The sequence below is a fragment of the Hippoglossus stenolepis genome, chromosome 11 (genome assembly GCF_022539355.2).
Source record: "Hippoglossus stenolepis isolate QCI-W04-F060 chromosome 11, HSTE1.2, whole genome shotgun sequence".
NCBI classification, from domain to species: domain Eukaryota; kingdom Metazoa; phylum Chordata; class Actinopteri; order Pleuronectiformes; family Pleuronectidae; genus Hippoglossus; species Hippoglossus stenolepis.
In genome coordinates, this window is record NC_061493.1 from 15,646,850 (window position 1) to 15,668,144 (window position 21,295).

Genomic DNA, 21,295 nt, shown 5'->3' on the forward strand with positions numbered 1-21,295 from the left:
TCTGACAATAACCATACGAATCTGTCACTTTCTGTACATGTTAGCAGTTGGTCAGATTAATCAGTGCTACAGCTAGTGGAATAAATAAATTCAGCTACTCACAAATAAGCAACACTGACAGGGTACAGAGTTCACATATTTATTGTTGGCTTCCCCACTTATATACAAAAGTACAAAGTAACTGCTATGAATGCATAATAAAAACAAGACAATCCATCCAAGGTCTTGCATCACTCTCCAGTGAGCATCGACACTTCCTGGAGATGATGTCGCACCACCTCATCCAGCACCTTGCTCACACCTTTACAGGCCGTCATGGCCGCTTCGATCAGCGCCTCCAGGTGGTCCTGATGCAGTCTGGCGTCCATCTGAAGCAGGGCTATCTGTCCACTCCGGGGAAGCAGCGCCAAGGCCAAAGAGCTCAGCCCTCCACTTTCCTCTGCGTAGCAAAGGTCGGCAAGGGGCGTCTCGTCCACGAACCCGACTGAGCAGGCGCACACGTAGTCCCGCATGGGGATGCCTGCGTCGATCACAGCCAAAGTGGCGGCATTCACACACACGCTGTAGTTCCCTCCATCTGACTGCAGAATCTGTTTGAAAAGAAAAGTTTTCACTGAATCAAGTAAAGCAAACGAAACCCGATTAAAACCACGTTTCCCTGTTGAGCGCTCTAACCACTGACCTTGACATAGATGTCGATCTGAGACCGCGGGTAAAGCTGGGTCATCACAGCGGCCTCGAACGTCTGTTTGAGGTGGAGGCTCATCTCTGTTGACTTGCGGTCACCATGGGGTCTCCTCTTCCTCTCTGCCGTGCTGAATGTGGCCATGCTGTACTGGCAGTTGATAACGGCCCGGTCGTGGAGAGCCCGACTCCGTGAGCCACGCATCTAGGGGGCGACAAACATACACATTTAATAACATATCTATCTATATTCATGTACTACCCTTATATACAACGTGAGGAGTGTTTTGATGGTTGAATGGTTGTAATATGCGGGTGTTGTTGGTGACCAAGGTCCAAGAATTGCAATGAAAAACAAACATAAGAAGAGAAGTAAAGAAAAATGGGAAAACAACAATGTGACTCCTGTCTCAACATTCACACTAATTACTGATATATAATGAATAAACATCTCTGTATAGACTGTGGAGTCAGATGTAGAGCACCGTGTGGAGGTGTTGGATGGAGGAAAGGTCAGAGGTCAGGGCTGTGTCTCTTCTTAACCCTTCCCCACAGAGATGGTGGGAAATGTCAGTGTTGTAACTTCATGAGGAAAATAAGAAATCCACAAGTGTTCACATACTTTTGATCAGAGCAGTGAGTTAACGAGGCGTTTATTTTGGCTCTAGTAACTTTACTGTTTACTTCTGATTATAAAACGCAAAAAGATCCAGATTTGCACTTTAATCTTCGATGTTTTCCGTTTTAAAAACAGGTCAAACATTACCTGGATGGATCAGCTGATAATCTAAACACACGTGCAACACACAAGTAGATGAATATTTGTATGGTTCATGGGAACAGGCGAACCGGCCTCCCTCCACCCGGGACTCCTACCTCATGAGGACCGTACACCACAGCCAGAGCCTTCGTGTTTCCCTGCTCCAGATACGCGGAACCGTCCGCCTGAGCGAACACCCCCATGCGGGCCTGCACCTTCCGCAGCTCGGTGGCTTTGCGCCCGTCCAGACGGTAACCCTGGTCCGACAGCAGCTCCATGCCCGCCATGTTTCCTCAGAGGCAGCAGCAGCGACCCGCGTGTCTGCTGCTACGGCAAGAGCGAAGGTTCAGAAGGCGAAGTTGAAAACGCGGATAGATTTCTCTCCTCTTCTGAGGGTATTTGAGTTTATAAAATACTGTACATACATGTAAATACAAGTATATTTAATATATTAATATAATATATAATATATTGTCCTGTCACATTCATGAACTACTCTTGTCCTTGTCATTCAATCTCCAGTTGAATCTAAGTGTCCCAAAGCAAGGAGAGCTGCACACCTTCAACACTTTTAAAAATAAAATTTATTAGCATCTCTAATGTGTATAAATAAAAACATATATGAAACAATGCATATACGTATAATGTAATGAGCTTAACAATAACAGGGTTACATGTGATACAAAGGAGCAGTCTTTATTTTAGACAGTGTATTGTGAGGAAAACTGTACCTTGAAATCAAGCCTTCAAATATGCATACCTATAAGTTGCAAATCTACATTCTTTGACAAGAATGAAACAACAATCTGTTTGGGGGGGTAACAGGGAAAATATGGCAAATTACAATTTTTGCATTCCTGTTTCTCACGATTTTAAAATATCCTTAATTTAATACATTATTAAATTCTGTACTTTTTGTAAGGTATCACTAACAATGTTGAGGCACGGAGCCGCAACACCATTCACAATGATCCCCTTAACGTAACATTACACTCAATGGAAACCCTCAAAAGGATTTCACTTCACTCTGTTCAATTTACCGAAGTCACATTGTTCCACAGACTCGTAACGATTGGTCTTTATAAGCAGACCTGAAATCTAGGGACAATATGACTATAATGTTCGACACAGCGACGAAAAGAAAAGAGGAAGATACCAGATGACAGATTTTACATGTAACTCACAGATCCAAAAGGATCAAAAACAAACAACTGGATTAGCATTTGACTAATGTAACAACCTTTGTCATTTTCTGCAATGGCTTGCTGTGCCTGGGTCAGGATACAGAGAAGACAGTGAGCGGATGCTTTAGTGGGAGGGGGAGGGGGGGCGATCTGAGGATTTGGCTCTCTAAGGCAAAAAGCAAAGAAAGGAAAGGACCTCTCTTCTTGTGTCACCCAATATTTTCTATTTGGTCATGCTTTAAACACCCGACGTGTTCAAATGTCTTACAAAACTGACAGATATGCACATAGGACGAACACTACGTCTGAAAGCTGGCCAGTACTTTACAATAGCCAATGTGATGTGGACTTGTAACAGACCGTTAAATATACACTGCTGACGACGAGGGGGGATCCCTTCAACCCACACATCTGTGTGTCAAACTGCCACAGACAAAGTCAGCTACAATGTGTGGACTGTTATTGGCCATTATCTCAGTTTTTCCTCATAAATTCAAAAGAAAAATGTCATACTTTAAAAGGGGATAACAACATCCAAGACTAACTGCTTCAAAGTAAAAAAAACAAAACAGTTGGTAGGTACAAAAAAAAGAAAAAGTAAAAGAAATAAGTGGTGTGTCTGCTTTAATACGCAGGGGTACGTGACAGTGAGAGGTTATCGGCACCCAAGGATCATGGCGACCTCACTCAGCCCTGTGGAATGAAGGGACTATGTAGTAGATCTGAAAAAACGATGGTCTCTGCTCCTTCCCAAGTCTTTAGAAGAGTGCAAAGATCCCCTTATTTTTCCCTGATATATCCATGTTCCCGCGTCCTAAAACTCGGCAAACTCTTTCGTGCATTTTTCCGTTAAAGAAACGCGGATTTCCTCCTCCTCGTAGTCGTCGAAGTTGCTCGTGTCCCCTGGGCCTCTGCACTTTGGTATGAACGGGGCTTCCACCTGCGGGAATAAGAGAAATACACATTTCAACATGCAGTATTTAAGTTAATGTCAAGAAAATAGCAAGAACTGATTGTTATGCTTATGAGTGATGACAACTAAAAGAGTTAGTGAGTGTTTAATGAAGTGCTCGACAGATGATCAGTGTGTGAAACCGTCTCCCTCCACACTTTTCGATTGTCGAAATTGTGTGTCTGGGTCCAACGATTTCTGTGAGTTTCCAAAACTGACACTTGTCAATCATGATCACTTCTCCTGTCTTCACCCTCTGTTCGACAGCAAGTTTATCTTCACAACTTTGAGTGTTGACATCCAGAACAGTTACAACATGAACTCTCAAGCTTTTAGATAAGGTCAGACAACAGTATATGCTTTGGAGTCAATCTCAAGCAAACAACAGCTTCAAAAGGCTCCTGATGTCATGGCTTTTGTTTTGCACCCTTATCATAATTTTTACCAAACATTTAGCTGTAATGTTGCTCTATTTTCAGACAATTCCCCAAAACATATTTCATATTTGCTTACTTGTCTTACGTCTTTGTTTATATTTTGTGATTACAAAAACTTATAAATAATCACTTGAAATTAAAACTATTTCAAACCTTTCTCAAGTGAAACTCAGTCTATTATCAATAAATGTCGGGGTTGTTTCTACTTTCAAGGCTAAAGTACACTTCCCATGTTTGCTTTGTTTCACCCACTGTACAGGAATCTACACATTTGTTTGACTAAAGGTCAACCCCAGACTGATGTATGGCATCGGTGTACTATTTCTGTTAAGTCGTCAGTCCACCTCCCTCAACTCTGTATTTAGTAAACATGTCGTATGTTTGACTGGTAGAGAGAAGACAATGACGGTGGAGAGATACAGAAAAATCTAACATTGTTATAGAGCTTGTGGAAGCAGATATTTTGAATTACTCTAAAGATTAAAGGCAACAATAAATCGGGGAAGGACATAAAGTAACAGAAATGGTGACATGATGTAAAAACAACAACCCACAACCAGCAGGCTCGGCTCTGAGGAGTCATTTGACCAGAAAGTTGGTCTAAAGTTGGTAAAAGCATTGAATGACTGTTTGGTGATCGAGGTTAAACAGAATCAACAGATCAATGGGACTGAAGCCTGAGCTAAACGTCTACTTTGATTAATCAAACAACAACAAGCAAAATGGCATGTGACATTCATTTCTGAAAGCCACTTTTGTGCGTGAACATCCACACAAAACAAACAGTGTCCATACACCTGGAACCCAGAACTATACAAAAAGATGATGTACAGTCCTCAGACACATTCCTGGAAAATAAACTGTTGCAGCATCATAGCCGGGAATTTTACAACTACCAAAAAAAGATCAATGTGAGTAAATCAATATCTAATTAACTTATGTAATGGTAGCTCAGTGTGGTGTCACTACAAATGGTATTCGGTGTCTTGCCTTTCTCTCGTAGATTGCGATCCAGTCTGTTGTGGCGAACCATTTGTGGCCCTTAATGTCATTGACTCCGTTCTTCAGGTTGCCGTAGCGTTTGGTCAGATCCACCTGCAGCAGGTTTCGCAACAGATCCTTTAAGTCGGAGCTGAAGTGGGAGGGAAATCGGACCTGGAAGAAAGAAGAGCTTATTAGTCGGTTGCATTTTTCCCCTCATTTTGGAAGTTATAAATAAAAACAACTGCCTGCTCACCTTTCCAGACACAATCTTCTCATAGATCTGAATAGGTTGATCTGCAAAGAACGGAGGGTAGCCAGCTGCCATTTCATAGATGAGAACTCCGAGGGCCCACCAGTCCACAGCTTTGTTATAGCCCTGAAACAGTCAAGACAGATAACAGGTATATGAGTATGTATTCTTTTTAAGAAGGGACCTCCACATGTGTCTTATATGCCGAAAGGGATGATAATAACATGAGCTTGCAAACATATGTTACAGCAAATTCGCCTCAAACAAAGTGATTTTCTGTATTTTTCTAAATCCAAATGCAGTTTTTTCATTTAACAAAAAGCTCCGTACTTTGCTGAGGATGATTTCTGGCGCCAGGTACTCCGGTGTCCCACACAACGTCCAGGTCCGGCCTTTTACCCTCTTGGCAAATCCAAAGTCTGTCACCTGGAAGTCAGGAGCACATATATTGAGCATGGGTCCACAGTGTGGACAGATGATACACAGAAGCATGATGTGCTCATTCGTTATGTTCCAGCTCACCTGAATGTAGCCATGGTGGTCGATGAGAAGGTTCTCAGGCTTCAGATCTCTGTATATGAGATCTAGTGAATGGAGGTACTCAAACGTCAGCACTATTTGAGCGGCATAAAACCGTGCATGTGGTTCACTGGAAAACAAAACAGCAGAAAATAAAAGGTCAAATCGATGGAAACACTGCACAGTAACACACTGGGAATTACATGTCATGAGTGTTTACTCACCTGAACCTTCCAATTCGTCTTAAGTGTGAAAACATTTCTCCTCCTGGAACATACTCCATCACCATGTACAAATTGGAGTTGTCCTACAAAAACCAAAGGCACTTAAATGGCTGATAATTTTTTTACAGAAAATGCATTTATATTATTCTATTTCATTAAAAAAAAGCACACATACCTTAAACGCGTACTCAAGTCTGACGAGAAAGGGGAAGCTCACAGCCTGTAATATCCTCTTCTCGTTTAATGTGTGTTCTATTTGCTTGAGTTTCACAACCTGACAGATGAAAAGAGATAAGATGAGCTTGTAGGGCAAATCTCACTAACTAGAGCAGCAGAGAAAACACTGAGCGGAATGAGGAAAGCTTTGAGTCATTTATTTATATATTTTACTCGTGTTCTCTGGTAATCCCATAATGCAACAAAACAGGTTAAAATGTCATTTTAGACCATTTGCTGAATATAATGGCACCAGTCTTTTATTACCTCTGCTCTGTTTTCTCCTCTGTCTGTTTGTTTGTTTGACAGCAGGATTACACAAAAACTACTGAACCATATTCCAAAAAACTTGGTGGAAGGAGGGGACATGTCAAGAAAGAGCCCATTAAATTTTGGCACAGCTCGGTACAAAGGGGTGAAGCCAGGATTTTCTCTTCACTTTCTTTAACCTAGTGAGGTTTTTTTAATATTTTAACTAATTCCCTGGGGATTAATTATGGATCTTGATGAAAAAACTGAAATCTTGGCATGTGTGCAATCCGGTGCAGCTTGATTGAATTTAAGGGGACTGTTGCTGGAGGTATGTGCTCCACCGGGGGCCATTCTAGTTGTACCTGCATATTTATGATACAGGTTTCGACTGACCTTCTGCTTGTCCAGTATTTTCATGGCGAAGTATTGCTCTGCTCCTTTGTGTTTCACCAGCATGACTCTCCCAAACGAGCCAGTACCCAGGGTCTTTAATCTCTCAAAGTCATCGAGGCACGTTGTGCTCTGTGGAAATAACAATGCGTTAGCCTCATGTGTGGACAGAGCTAATATTATGTTTAGCCTTTACTTATTCTCACCTGTGGTGGGGATTCCCATTTCCGTAAGAAATCTTCTTTGGCTTTGGCTAGAAACTCTTTCACTAAAAGAGAAAAGGAGAGCATACTAAGATACAGCTAGCCCACTGTTCTTCCTCAGCAATGTAATTTGGGTTTATTATTATAAAAACACAGTCAGGTATTAGATGGGACTGGCAAAAAGACCAAATGCTATCATACTATGAGGGGAAAGGACAATTTGAGGTAAATTGAAATTAAATTGCAAATCAATGCAGAAGAGAAAGGGACAAAGTCAACTCTCATCTGGATATAAATGAAATATTAAGAATACCACATACTTTGTTCTAAGAGGAAAGACAAAACACAAACACAAGACGACAACGTTCAAGACAGGCAGACAAGTGATGCATGCCAAGACACTCAGTATGTTTTGTGTTGTTTAGTAGACTTATTTAAAAGGGAAGGGGACCACAACACTGAAAAGTTACAGGGCAGATTCGTCTGAGCGTCTTGTGCATCACTTAATGCGACTTGGTGGAAAGCTAATAAACACAGCATAGTAATGGTAAGCAGAGACAAACCAATGTATGGGAAACACAGCAGACAGCAGATATCCAGATTGAGAGAATGTGGACAACAAAAACACGGACTCATTATCAAAGCACACAATAAAAAGCAAGCACAACTAGCAAGTCTGTCACAATGAGACCAATGCAGTTCTGCCATTCTGGTCATCGTTTGGAGGAATGAGCATACCAAAGGTCTCTATTGATCACCAAGGTTTTGCAGGAACAACCACCCACATGGATGGGATGATACGGAAGAGAAGAGAGAAATATAGAGTTCATGTACAGAACAACAAGTAAAAACACATCAACAAACATGAAGCATATGTAGTGAATCAAAGCAACAAGAATGAAAACAGAGTTGACATTCACCTGTGGGATTTAAAAACAGACTGATTGTCAGAGAACAGGAACAGAATGTCAAGTGGTAGAAATTCAGTCGTGCATATTAGATCAGACTGAAAAGATAACGATCCATACAAGAGAGAAACAAGATTTACTATCTACTGTGTAGATTGTGAGTTTCTGTTAACTTACAAGGAAGACCAAATTCTGAAAACTGAGATAAACTCATTTAGAAGAATTACAACAACTTTCTATCAGTTGAGAGGCTACTGAAAAGATAATATACGTTTTATTAGTACATAAACAACCATTTAAGTCCCAAATACATAATTTTTTTAATTATGTAAACAGAGACTTGAATTATTACTGAAAATGTGAATTATTAAACAGATGTTGATAAGTCTTTGTGATAAACTAACTGATATATTAGCTGTTTCGGTTCTGGTCTGATATTTTACAAGTCAAATAATAGTTGCAAGCCTCGAACACAACTGCAATGCTGATTTAATATTCTCCATATGGTAATAATATGAGTTGTTTTTGTTCACACAAACTTCTCTCCAACATTTTGTGCCTTGAGGGAAAATTAAATGGTCCAAAGCCAACACAGTTGGCAAAACTTCCCTGAGAACAATGCCAAAACCAGACAAGAATAACTTAGTTTAGTTATGCTGGCGGCTCTGTTCTGTTAAAGTATAGTGTGAAATACAATACATGGACATGGGGGGGGGGAAATAGGTGTCATAATGGCAGCTGTTTAATTTCCCCCTGACCAACTGTGACCATGTTGGTGCGGTTCCAACTGGTCCAGCTAATGGCAGCGATAATAGAGTAAACACAGGTAGTCTGGTGTATAAACAGCGCTGTAGGTGAGCAGGTCGTCAGAGCTGCTTTTCTACAGACAAATCTGCAGCTCAGGGTATCGTGTCAGCTCAAACTGGTTTAACAGTTAGCCACAGCCCAAGATCTCCAGATCATAGCTGCATTCAAAAGAAATGCTTGGCAGTATTGCTGATCTGATCATCTCTGTCTGCCTGAATGTCGAGCAGGCACAGTTCACTGTACCTGCCTGGTCTCTCTCAACAGGTCAATAAACTTCAGAGGAATGTTTCACTGCATCATAAAGTGACTGCTTTAAAACCAAGTGTGTAACTGAACACAGATGGATCCCTACAGGGGCTTAAGAGTGTAAAACGTGTGTGAAGGTAGGGGACACATTCAGTGAATAAATGACTAATTTGAACTGATTCTAGAAAAATCAATCACACCATGAAAAAAAAAAAACACCATGGTTTTTTTTTAACATGTCCAACCAGGCACGAGGAAGCCTGTGATACACTGGGATGGGATGCTCAGTGATGACCAGCTGCACACATCAAAGTATTTAAGTGCAAAGTAACACTGGCCTAGGCTGAATTACGTCAAACCTTTCAAAGCTTGTAATACCCCTTATCCTCTGACGAAGGTTTGGTGACAAGCTGCCCCAGTCAATGACAAGCCGAGTGTGAGAAGTGAGCCCCGGTGGACCTGCACCACGAATGGGGACTCTAAATAAACACGAGTGACACGATTCAAGTGTGTTTGTGTGGGCGTGCGTGTGTGCGTGTGCATATGCCAGGACGACAGTAGTAGCTCCCTGTTTTATGAATGGAAAGAGGGCATTTGTCATTTCTTCACCATATTTGGTCAGGGTACTGTACTGAGGGAAAGCTCTGTTTATAAAGCCAAGAATAAAAATGTGGCAGCGAAGCCCGAGGCAGAAACAGTCCCACAAGTACAAAAAAAATAAATTTACCGGGTATTTATATCAATTACTCAGGGGTTTTGTGGTCGAGTATCGGAGATTTAAGTTTAAGTGTGCTGGGAAGAGGCTGCAACACTGAACATAAGTCAGAAGCAAGTCGTGATTGTCATGAGCTGAAGGCGACAGCATGGAAGATGTGATGAGCTGATGCTACACTGGAGGTTTTTTAGCCATTATCCAAGGATTTAATGGTGTGTGTGTGTGTATGTGTGTGCAGGCCTGAGCAGCAGCACCACCACCAAGAGGCAATGCAATGACAGGGGCCTTCGGAGGGCTAATCCCCCCCTCTTCATAGCTAAAGTTAGCAGGCTAGCTGGCCATCAAGCTCGATCCCCCCCTGTGCTACAGCTGCAAACAACCGTTTAGTGGGAAATCACCCATATTGGGGGGGAATTGATCGATCAGCATTGCATTAGCAGCCCTGTGATATGCCTTCATAGATTGTTACCACTGTCTGTCAGTGCTCTCGCCTCCCCAACCCCCCCCCGTTGAAGCCTCCAGAAAACCACAACATGCACGGGGGTCTCCTCGCTGCTAGCTAACTTTAGCCGGGCCTTTAATGGTTGAACGTGCAACTAAAGAAATATAAAAACACCCCAAAGATGGTTGTTTTGTTCGTCAACTAACTAAAGAGCGAGTGTGTGCGGGTGGTGGTGGGAGAAGGAGGGGGGAGGACAGGCGGCCCTCCCCAGCTGCCGGATGGGACAGCGCTAACTGTGATAGCTTGGTTAGCTAGCTACTGTCACAGGAGAGGCAACAATAAATAATAATAATAATAATAATAACAACAACACAGAAAAACAGGAGCAGGTAAATCAGTGGGACTTACCGCTCTCCAGCTCGTTGCCCTTCTTGGCGGTGGCAGCGTTCCCCATGGTGCGGAAGACACGGCGGTCGCTCCGGCGGAGGAGGCGGAGGAGAGATGGCGGTAGGCTACAAGCTAGCAGATGATATCCCCCGAGCCCCCTTCTCCTTCTTCTTCTCCTTCTGTTCTTTTTGGAGATTATCGCTAAACACAAATCGATAACCGGATAAATCGGAGATCTAACGCGAGCGAGTGATGTCCCTTCCGGCCGGCAGCCCCCCCTCACTCTCCCTCTGTTCCGCTCCTCCTCTTGCTAACAGCGGCAGGGTAGCGTCCGTGTCTCCCTCCGTGTGACATGAAGCTAAAGCGGTCACTTGTTCCTCGCTGAGCCGCTGCCGCTCTGCCCCCCCTCCGCAGCACGTCCTCATCCCCGGGCCCTCCCCAGGTTACGGTTCAGGTCTGGAGACGTCTCCGCGGTCCCGGCTCCGCACCGACGCTGCTTCCGCGTTCTTTACCAGCGGGGCGATGCTGGTTTGACATTTTGCAGGGAGTCGGTAGCAGGACTTTATTATCAGTCCAGAAACTCACCTCAAATTGTGGAGAGAAATGTTCAGCATTGACTGAAACAAGTGTCTCTGCACTAAAACACAGTTAGTCAAACCTGGAGTCACATTAAAGAACCTCAGGCAACAAGTGATAATTACTCTGTTATGAAACCTTTAATTTCCCCCCCAAAAAGGAAATGTTTTACATATACACTAAACATTTGGGCTGAATTTCTCACCAGCAAATGAAGATTGGCTAAAACAAACCCTTCACAATATTTAAATATTAATCAAAAAGCTAAAATCATAAAATACATAAACACAAATCAAGCTTTACTTGTCCAAAATAGTATGTTACTTATTTATTCGTACACAAGTTTATTTATTTGCTTTGCATTATTATACCAAGTCATGAGCTCAGTCGCTAAGTTGTACTAATGTGTACTTCACCATTTGGTACTCTTGATTATATTTTTGATTAATTAGTTTCTACCAGTTTTTTAATTCTAAATAAAGTTTTATTAAAAAAATATTAAAAAAAACATTACCAGAGGCTAAATATAACTCAGGCGACTACTTTGTTTTATCTGTAATTTGTTACTAATGCAGCCCTTAATTTGCACAGAAGCGTTTTGAAATGGCAACAGACTGTTTCCATTATGACCTAATATACTAGTAATTAGCAGGCACTTAGTTTTAAAATGCTCCTATAAAGTTTTATCTCATGACAATTACACTGTTTATTAGCTGCGTAGACAGAATACTTTCATTCTACGCATGATACACTTGCAAGTTTGTGTATTTGTAAAAGGAAAGCAAAAAAAATAAATGATAAAATTACTAAATTAACTAAATTAACAATTTTATTTACGTTGCCTGAAATTGTATCTCAGGTAGGCTACTCAGATTCTTTGCTTAAGTAAAAGTGATAATATACTCCATTACAAGAAGTAAAGCTTGAATCGCTTTAAGTGGAGACTTACCCACAAATTAGGTGTTTAATATTCGAATTATAGTTACCAACTGTGTTAATGTTAACTTTAAACCAACTTAAATTATTTGTGTGTAACCAGCTGAAGTAATTTCTTCAATACAATTCAATTCAATTTTATTTGCATGGCGTCAAATCATGTCATATATTATCTCAAAGCACTTGAGGTCAAAATGACAGTTCCCACAACAAGTCTCCTCACAGGAAGAAGAAACCTCTAGCAGAATGTTGGACGGCCATCTGCCTCTTTAAGTTGGTCAAACTTTTTTTCTTTCTTCAATGTATCGTTATCTCTACTGCTAATCCTTTGAGAGTCATGTGGTCGAGTGGTGTGGTACATCCTGGTCCCCAGCTTATCGCAGAGCCAACATTCAGAGACAAACAACCATTCACTCTCACATTCAAATCTAGAATCTGATGTAGAGCAGTTAAGTAAATTAAATTAAATTCTAACACTGCTTATCTAACTATTAATATTTATTTTTTAAAGTGTTTACAGCTCAAAGAATAATTAACTATTGCGAGTATGATTTAGCGTATTCATATTTAGAAGATATTACATTTTTAACCACTTCTTGAAACTTTTATGTCTTGTGCATCTCATTTGCTTATCTCATTTGCTAGTTGATTTCGATCACTGATAATGTAGCTGTTACAGTGTGTTTTATGGCTCAAAGATTACAAGACTCTTGCTATTAGGAGATTACTGTTACACTTTCTAATAGCTGCTCATACTGAATGCTATCACATCCAGTGCATAAAAGCATTTAAGCATATTGGTACGTGTTTACATTTGACAAACATGAAGGATTTCATAAAAATACATATAAAATAATCGGGAGACAAAAAGAAATATGACTGTACTATTTTACTGTAACTCATAATGCAGTTATATAGAAATGTTGGCCTTAAAGTACCAAAAGTAAAGTACTTGCAGCTGAATGGCCTCTGTTAGATAGACTGAGGGGTGATACTGGTGTATTCATGTTTAACAGGTCATTGAAATAACCCATTTGAGATAAATCTTCACTTCTTTGATTCAATAAATCACATAGAGTTGTTACACGTGATCATTTCTAAAATATAACAAATAAATGGTTACAATTTCCGAATAGTAAGTTTTCATTTTCAAGGTTAAGGGCTAAAATCACATTTATCCATGTATGGTGTATTTGTTGAAAATGTCCATTCACCAGCACAGTCTAAATCAATTTGTCTTGCTGATATTCACTCAAAGTTTAGCCTCATTTAACTGCATGCAGTAAAAATTCTATAAATCTAAATCACTATGAGCCACCAGGTACAGCTATACAGCTGATTTAATATAGTTGTGTTCAAGCCTGCTCTATAGAAGTTTATTGTGGTGGAGAATACATCAGTTTACTCCAGGAAAGAAGAAACTTTTGGAGGTGTTTGTAATTTACTTGAATATTTCCACCTCATGCTTTCTGTTCCACCCTCATTATGTGAGTTGGATTGTTTCCTGGAAGCAGTTCTGAAATGAATACAACACAAAACCTTTTAGAGTAGTTATAACAAATCAGAAAGATACGAGATACAACCAAAAACAACAAAACTTGATTCACAAAGGGCAAAGCAATTTTACTTACATAGCAAATTTATTTCAATAGCACCTAACAAGAAATACAACAAGAGCTTTATGTAAGATATAAAAGGTATTGAGATAAGATGTAATGTTTACACAGGGCAAGTTAGAAACATATAAAAGTTAAATTACACTTTTGCTAAAACACATTATAAATAATTCCCCATAAAAAGCAATGAATATAAAATGTAATGTCGAAAGAGTTCAAATTAAAAAGAGTAAAATAACCACACTATAGCTCCACCCATGTTGAATTAGCAGCACATTAGCCTAGCTTGATTAGCACATCATAGAAAAACTGAATTAACATCTCAAATTATAAACATTTATTTAACAGTTGCAATAAAATGTATAGTTCCCACAGACTATGCTCCAACAGGAACATGTTGCAGGCAGATGCCAGCAGATGTCTGTCAATATTTGCACTGAAGGACAAATCTGACATAATGGTGGATGTAAGAATGTCAGTGGAAATGTTACTGACGTGGAACTCCACCGTGTTGTGGTTGCTATAGCAACAGAATGTTCAACTGAGACCAACTGCTGCTGATGAAATACCACTTTTATTATTCTACTCCGTTACACCAGGGATGGAAATATACTTTTTCTCTACATTTATGTGAGAGCTTTTATATAACCATCTTTTTCCTTTTTCTTCTTGGAGACTGAGCTTTAACTGAAACTGTTAAAATGGGTTAAAGATTCTCACTTGAATTCTTTCTGAAAATGTATTTAAACAATAAGACTTTTTTAAAACCTTATTTAATTTGTGTAATATTGCTTGAAGTGTTTAGGCTGTTAACAGTAAGTCTTAATGTATCATACTTTAATTTGTTGTTGTTGTATTATTATCACTAAAGTTGAATATCCAGTTAAATAATCCAAAGTGATTTGAAATGAAACTGACTGCTTAAAAGGTCCAGTGTGTACGATTTGGGTGAAAGGGATATATTGGCAGAAATTGAATATAAAATAATCTTATTGATGTTTTTTGCTAGTGTGGCATCATCTGAATTCTTTACCCACTAATGGACCCTTTATATTTAAATACTTTATATGTACATCAGAAGTGGGTCCTCTCTATGGAGGCTGCCATGTTTTTTACAGTAGCCCAAACTGGACAAACTAAACACCTTTTGAGTTTTTATGACGACTGGCTCCACAGGTTCTCTTTCATGTCTGGAAGGGACGGTTGAGGTGAGGGGTGTTCAGCTGCAACATGCAACTTCACCACTAGATGTCACTAAATAATACACGCTTAACCTTTAACATTTGACGTATTTTAATGGTATTTCGCTTTGTTGGTACATGAGTTTAGTATTGTTTACACTGTGGTACTCTATTTTCTATTCACAAGTAGTAAAGAAAAGTAAAAGTTAAGATTATTTATTTCTACCACTGCTTGCTGACTGTAAGAGTAATGTACAGCTAACTATGAGGTGGGTGTGATGGCTAAGGTCACTGCACAACCTCATGCAGATACCGTGGGTCTTATTATCATTTCCATGTGGGAAGGGAGGTTCCTCCGTCACTGACACACTCATAGCCAGCTGTCATATTTTGATAAGGTGTCTGATGATTGGTGTTTGATTACAGACTCACTGCAGAGCCCAATCTCCTGCGTGACCTTTTCTTGGTTGGTACACTATTGCTCAAATAGGTTTACGTGTGCCTTCTCCACCTTTGAATTGTGAATGTATAGTTTTTTTTGTATTTAATCTTGAGTTTTAAAATGTCTCCTTACTCTAATGATAATAATACGCTTATATATGTAGCACTTCAGAGATTATGAACTGCTTTACAAGCACAAAATAAAAAACAATAAATAAAACAGAAAACATTCATGGTACATTTTAGTCTCAAACATATAAACTAACCTGCATAAACACATAAATACACATATGCAGCCAAATGTACCAAAATTGAACAAGGTACAATAGCAATATAAAAAAAATAGGTTATTTCAAAGAAATATGTTCACAATAAAAGAAGATTCTGATTTTTAAAGACAAACAAAATCACTATTCTCTAAATACACTGCTACACTCGCTGACATTTATGCTGTGAACAATTTAGACCACAATCGAGCTGCATGGTGTGTTATTCACCCATTTACATTAACAATTATTTCAGTAACAGCTCTCTCGTGCTGCTTCTCGTGTCAGACTGATATATCACAGCGTGATGTAAACCGCTGTAATGTTGTTGACGGACGTGTATGTGCTCTCTTCAGGTGCTATTACACTGAAGTACACAAGAGGGCAGCAGATCTCTGTTGCATAATCCGTGGAGAAAACGTGGGCCAGTTGTGTGGATAGTGATGTTTGAGCCTTGGCCACAGTCACGGTGACTGGATGCAATTTCATAATTTAAATCAATTGTTTTCTCGGCTATGAATTCTCTGCTCAGATGTCCTCATTAGGATATTTGGGCTTTTGGCTGATGTAAGCGTGCGGGTTGTCAACTGGGTGAATTGAGCATTTCTCTTGTAATTAGGTTGCACTTTTTTGGGGCAAACACATGATGCCCCATTGTCTTGTGAGAGCTGTGGTATGTTCATGCTAAAAAAAAAAACCCTGAGTTTTATGTAACCCCAGTCTTCCAAGAGGTTTTCTCTCAGCCAATAAAGTATAGTGCCTCCTTTTGTTTTTCATAAAAGAACATGCGCGAGCCTGTGAGGAGGTATTTCTGTTATTGAACGGGACACTCATCTGTTTTCACTCTTTTATCTCCTCATTTCTCCGTTTCTCTCTGTGTTCTTCCCAGCAAACAGCATGTCGTGTTCATCCCGACTGACCAGCTGCTCTCCATATTGGCTTTCTTATGTTCCTTGCAAACACACTGGGCTGTTCTTCAAAGGGAATGATTGATGTGCTTAAATGAATGAATGAAAAGCCATATCTTTCCTGTTTTCTGATCCTGTCTGCTTGGAGCCGTAACCATGGACTGCGCCGCATCATTTCAGCCTGACGCATCCAACTTGATTTAATCGCAGCGACGATAATTGGGAACATTTTGTCGTTGCAGCCGAATCTAGCTGGTTAGCGTAAAACATGCTGTAACTTTAACGCAATTGTAAGCCTTTATTCGTCGAGGCGAGTGAACTATTGCGTGGAGCGGCTGTATTTCAGACACACCCTGCTATACACATTCACACAGGAGCTAGAACCACAGATTTCCTCTGTTGGCGACCGACCAACTCCACTCCAGTGGTTGGGGCTGAAGTGCTTTCCTCCGCAGCACATCAAGTGAATTTATAGTGAGTGAGCTGTTTGATATTTGCAGTTATCCAGCTTCTGGTTGTCACTGCATCCCTACATTTTCATCCTCACGCTGAGATTCAAACCAACGAAATAATGATGGAAAATTCTTGGTATCATTTTTAAGAGTACTAAGGCCTGGAGAGCACAACCGTTGGACTCTGGGCATGCAGGGTGGGTGTGGCGGTGCCTGCATGAAGCTGTTGACTGCTGAACATGATGTATTGTGGTGTCGCTGATTTAAAAGAGGCGAGCGAACTGATGTAATGCACAGAGGAGACCAAAAGCCTGAGACCACTTATGGGAAAGTGGTCTCAGGCTTTTAGGAAAGTCTCAGACTGGTCCCCATTGTATCTACGTTAATTTGTTAATATCAGCACAATTTTTCAAGGTTGTGCAAAGACAACAAAAAAAATAAGAGCATGAGCGAGTGGGAAAGAAGAGGTTACAGGTTGCAGATGACAGTGATGATCTGGTTATCTCCTTCTTATCAGTCACCAGCTCCTATTAGGATGTTGCATGTGGTTCCAGGACATTACCCATTTCCTCCTCTGTATATCAAAGCCTCCAGGTCCCCCCTCCCTCCCGCAGCCTAATTCATTCCAGATGAGCACAATGGGACATTTGATTTAGTGTGCACAGACACATGTATACAGCTGTGTCAGCTCGCCTCACACAGCTGGCGCGGAGCTTCAGTACGACTTTTAATCATGCATTTGTTTATGTAATTAAGATGGAAAAAGAGAAAAAAGCCTCACAGCACCGGGAGGACTGTGTTGCGTCGTCCTCAGCTGCAGACCGATCAGATATTTCAGCGTGATGTAGGTCCTGTCTTTATCGCAGCTCACACTGCTAACAAATGCTCATGGTTTAATGACATGCAGGTGATACAAATCATGTGCGAACTGCAGAAGGTCTTCCAAATGTTGTCAACACTCGTGACAGCTCTCTCGCCGAATATATTTATGTTGCATATGTCCTCTGGCCCCGGCACAACTGGCTCAAATGACCCATTGCAAAGGCCTAAAGTCTAATTGAAACTATCATGTAGTTCATTTTTTATCTGCTTTTATTAAGATGTTAAGAATTTTGACTTGGAGCAAGAGCCGTGCAGAACACGCCTCACATCTTTGCTTCCCATTTTTTTTTCTTTTACTTTCAAGCGAGGTTCTTATATTAGCTCCAAGCTGGGTGAGCTCTGCACATGAAGAAGGTATCATATACACATATATTGTACGTCTGTCTGGGTATATTGATCTGAAAAACATAACTCTACTCCGTTTCAATTCTCTGCACCCAGTCTCCTTTGTGCCTCCATGCAGGGAATATCTACGCCTTTTTGTCCTGTGGTAGGCTCAGTGGCGCACTACAACATAAATGCCTATAATTTCACAACCGCAAGATAATGTATTCTTACCAACAGAGGACGGTCTAAAAGTGCTCAGACAGTTGCTCAGGCAGCTAATTTGGGAAAGATGCACAATATCCCTTTGAAGTTCTGCTTTAGTGCTCGCACTTCAAAATCCCCCCACCCCCCCTAGAAAACAGCACATACCAGCTTCTCTGCGGTTCACTGTTTTAGCTGCTGAAAGGAAGGTAATGTTGCATTTTATTAAGAGGAAGGTTGGCTCATTAACAAAGCACTGCACGCACGAGGGAGTCGAAAAACCAAGTACAGCAGAAAGAAGTGGTCTGAGTCACCTTGTGAGTGTCATATTTATATATTTTATTTCAAATAACTATTATTTTCCTCCTTGACAGACTAAACCATGTGTTTTTTTATTTATAATGTATTCAGCGCTCCCTCAGAAGATCTGTCTCAAGTTTTTTTTTCATAGATAAGGTGATTCATGCTTTCTGCGTGCGGGGGGTGAAAATATTGGTCGAGGCAGCGCGGAGACAGACAAATCCAGTCAGTGTCTTTTCCACTGCAGCGTTTCAGAGATGGCAGAGATTATGGGAGGATAACACTGCACAACATGGCCGCCCCAAACCAGATCAAAGCAAAGACAATCAAAGCCAGAGTGAAAGCTACAGCAGTAAGCTCTTTTAAATGTCTGCCTCCCCCACCATGCCCCGGCCGAGTGAGAGTGTTACCCTCAAGTCAACTGTTTCCATCCCCAATCTTTGCACTCCTGGGACCGACATAAGCCCCTTCCGTAGGAACACTGGACAGAGAGTCGTCCAGACATAAATCCTTCAAAGCAATGCAAACAGTGGAGTAAATGGCCTATGATGATATTAAACCTAAGCAGTGGTGCTGTAAAACCTGTGTAATGCCAGAACTGATAAGACATGACACTGGTCATAATCGTTTATGGCGCTGGTTTCGGGCTATATAAGATCGTCATGACAAACGACTTGTCATGACTCATGTATGGTTTTACATGAAAGCGCACGACCACAGGGCTTTGCACACCAGGGTCGAAGTTTCGAACCGCTTTCTCACAGACGATAGGCGACGCAGTGTAACGCAGGCGGGAGAAGTCTGTTGACACCTCCCCATACATCTTAAAAGTCAAGCCTGCTTGACTTTTAAGCCTTTGACCTTTTACCTCCTTGACTTTTGTCCATATGTTTTCAGATTGATGAATGCAGGTTTTCCACCTCACAGACAGCTATTGGTTTCAGTTCATTTCCAAACGCTGTGACACTCAACATCAAGAGACCTGCCCGAGAAAGGTAATCCATCATAACCGACTTTTTATTCATCTTTATTCGTCGTCAGAATGTTGGGTTAATGGTCGCGTGGCAATGCACTTTAAAAGGCTGGATTGTTTCAAAAGGCTTTCAAGTGCTCAGAGGAAGCTCCAGTGACCGAAGGCCTGTATGAATCTCAGCAACTATTCTCGTGCAAAAAGCTCCCGAATTCACATTTTCAGTGAAGTGAAGTGAATTTAAATTTTTGAGAAATACGATCCAGCCATGCAGCTCGCAGCTCGCAGACATTTTTAGCTCGTGATTTTGGTTTTCTGGTCTGTGTGTGGACTGTGTGGTCGAGTCTCTCTGTTCTCAACAAACCCTGTGTTTTAAAACCATGAGCAGCTGTTTCCAGCAAAAAACAAAAAACAAATCAAACTATAGGCCTGTACACTGGTTGCCAGAAGTAAATGGCAATGAGCTGATGTAAACTCGTACTGGTGAAGAAAAATCCAACATCTAGAGATGAAAACCAAGATATTTGTGGACAAAAACAAAAGCTTGATGTGACTCAATACTCATCTAAGATGTATCAGGATCATAAATAAAACCTCCTCTTGGATGTTGCTGGGTGGAAGCTTCATTTGAACAGTGACTAGGCAGTTTGCTTTCCCTTCTATGTTAGCTAGAACAACAGGATGAGCACATAATGCCTTAGAGCTGTATTTGTGTTGCCCCATCGTAGTAATACATTGTTTGATAGAGTTTTAAACCTTTAAATCAAAGGTGTTTTTGAATAATATTTTACTCCCTTAGTTATAACATGTCATTTACTTGTTATGGAACACACACGTTGAACTATATTCTATATCTCATTTTTATGAAAAGAATAAAACTTTTATAGTGTAAAATATGTGTTGCATTTTTTACTCCCTTTAAGCGAAATTGTTTTCTGCTTTGGAGTTATCATTTATTCAGAGTTAGTTGGGTGGCCACGGTAACCAGGAGCTTACTCAAGTTCTGAATATTAAGAGAAATGACAAGATTATGTTTACGTTTGCATAAATGTTCATCTTTCAGGTTTGAAGTTTCCCAACTAATTTAACGTAGTAATTTATAAATTACCCCAAAAAATGGATTAACTATCTAAATTCCAAATGCTCTACCATATCATTTTCATCTTAAAAGTAAACGGTGTCTCCCAAGAAGGATAAAACATTCAGTGACTCTGTTGCTGTTGTACGCTTTGGAAAATGGTTTGCAGCAGAATAGATTATGCCCAGTTTGCAGAAAAATGGGCAATGCACAAAAATGCTGGTGTGGACCTGTACAAAAAAAAACACTTTAGTTATGAGTCTGCAGTCTTAGATGTAAGATTTCACCTCAGGGACGGAGGTGTCTCACAAGCACGTCTCAGGGACAGAGGGGATAAATGTAATGTTTCACCTGAACCAGCCGCTGGGGACGGACCTGTATCAATTAAAAGCATCATACTGATAACGACTGAGATCAAACACCCCACCTGACCTGGCTCTGCTTGTCGAATCCACAGACAGCAACTTCTGCAGAGCCTCTGTGAGAGCACACTGAGGGGAACTCTCATTCTGTTTGAAGTAGTTTTTGTCCTTTTTGTGTGCCCTTGTACATCTCATACCAACGGGGATAGAAACTGGTCGACAGCCCATCATTGTGTTAC

General features: G+C 40.6%; 2 protein-coding genes across 3 annotated transcripts; both read right to left on the bottom strand.

The window, feature by feature from the left end:
* Positions 1-125: 125 nt before the first annotated feature.
* On the bottom strand, positions 126-1,784 carry exosc4 (exosome component 4). The gene is made up of 3 exons (XM_035170491.2): positions 1,561-1,784; positions 683-889; positions 126-590 (listed from the first exon to the last, which is right to left on the bottom strand). The coding sequence occupies exons 1-3, from the start codon at positions 1,729-1,731 to the stop codon at positions 231-233; spliced, it is 738 nt and encodes a 245-aa protein (XP_035026382.1). The 5' UTR covers positions 1,732-1,784; the 3' UTR covers positions 126-230.
* Positions 1,785-2,010: 226 nt separating this feature from the next.
* prkacbb (protein kinase, cAMP-dependent, catalytic, beta b) lies at positions 2,011-11,097 on the bottom strand. Of its 2 annotated transcripts, XM_035170489.2 has the most exons (11): positions 10,582-11,097; positions 7,794-7,802; positions 7,059-7,120; positions 6,856-6,984; positions 6,170-6,268; positions 5,995-6,077; positions 5,774-5,900; positions 5,582-5,677; positions 5,255-5,377; positions 5,008-5,172; positions 2,011-3,568 (listed from the first exon to the last, which is right to left on the bottom strand). In XM_035170489.2, the coding sequence occupies exons 1-11, from the start codon at positions 10,625-10,627 to the stop codon at positions 3,443-3,445; spliced, it is 1,065 nt and encodes a 354-aa protein (XP_035026380.1). In that variant the 5' UTR covers positions 10,628-11,097; the 3' UTR covers positions 2,011-3,442. The 2 variants fall into 2 exon arrangements, with proteins under 2 accessions (XP_035026380.1, XP_035026381.1); XM_035170490.2 differs by lacking the exon at positions 7,794-7,802 and having other exon boundaries at positions 10,582-11,095.
* Between the last annotated feature and the right edge of the window lie 10,198 nt (positions 11,098-21,295).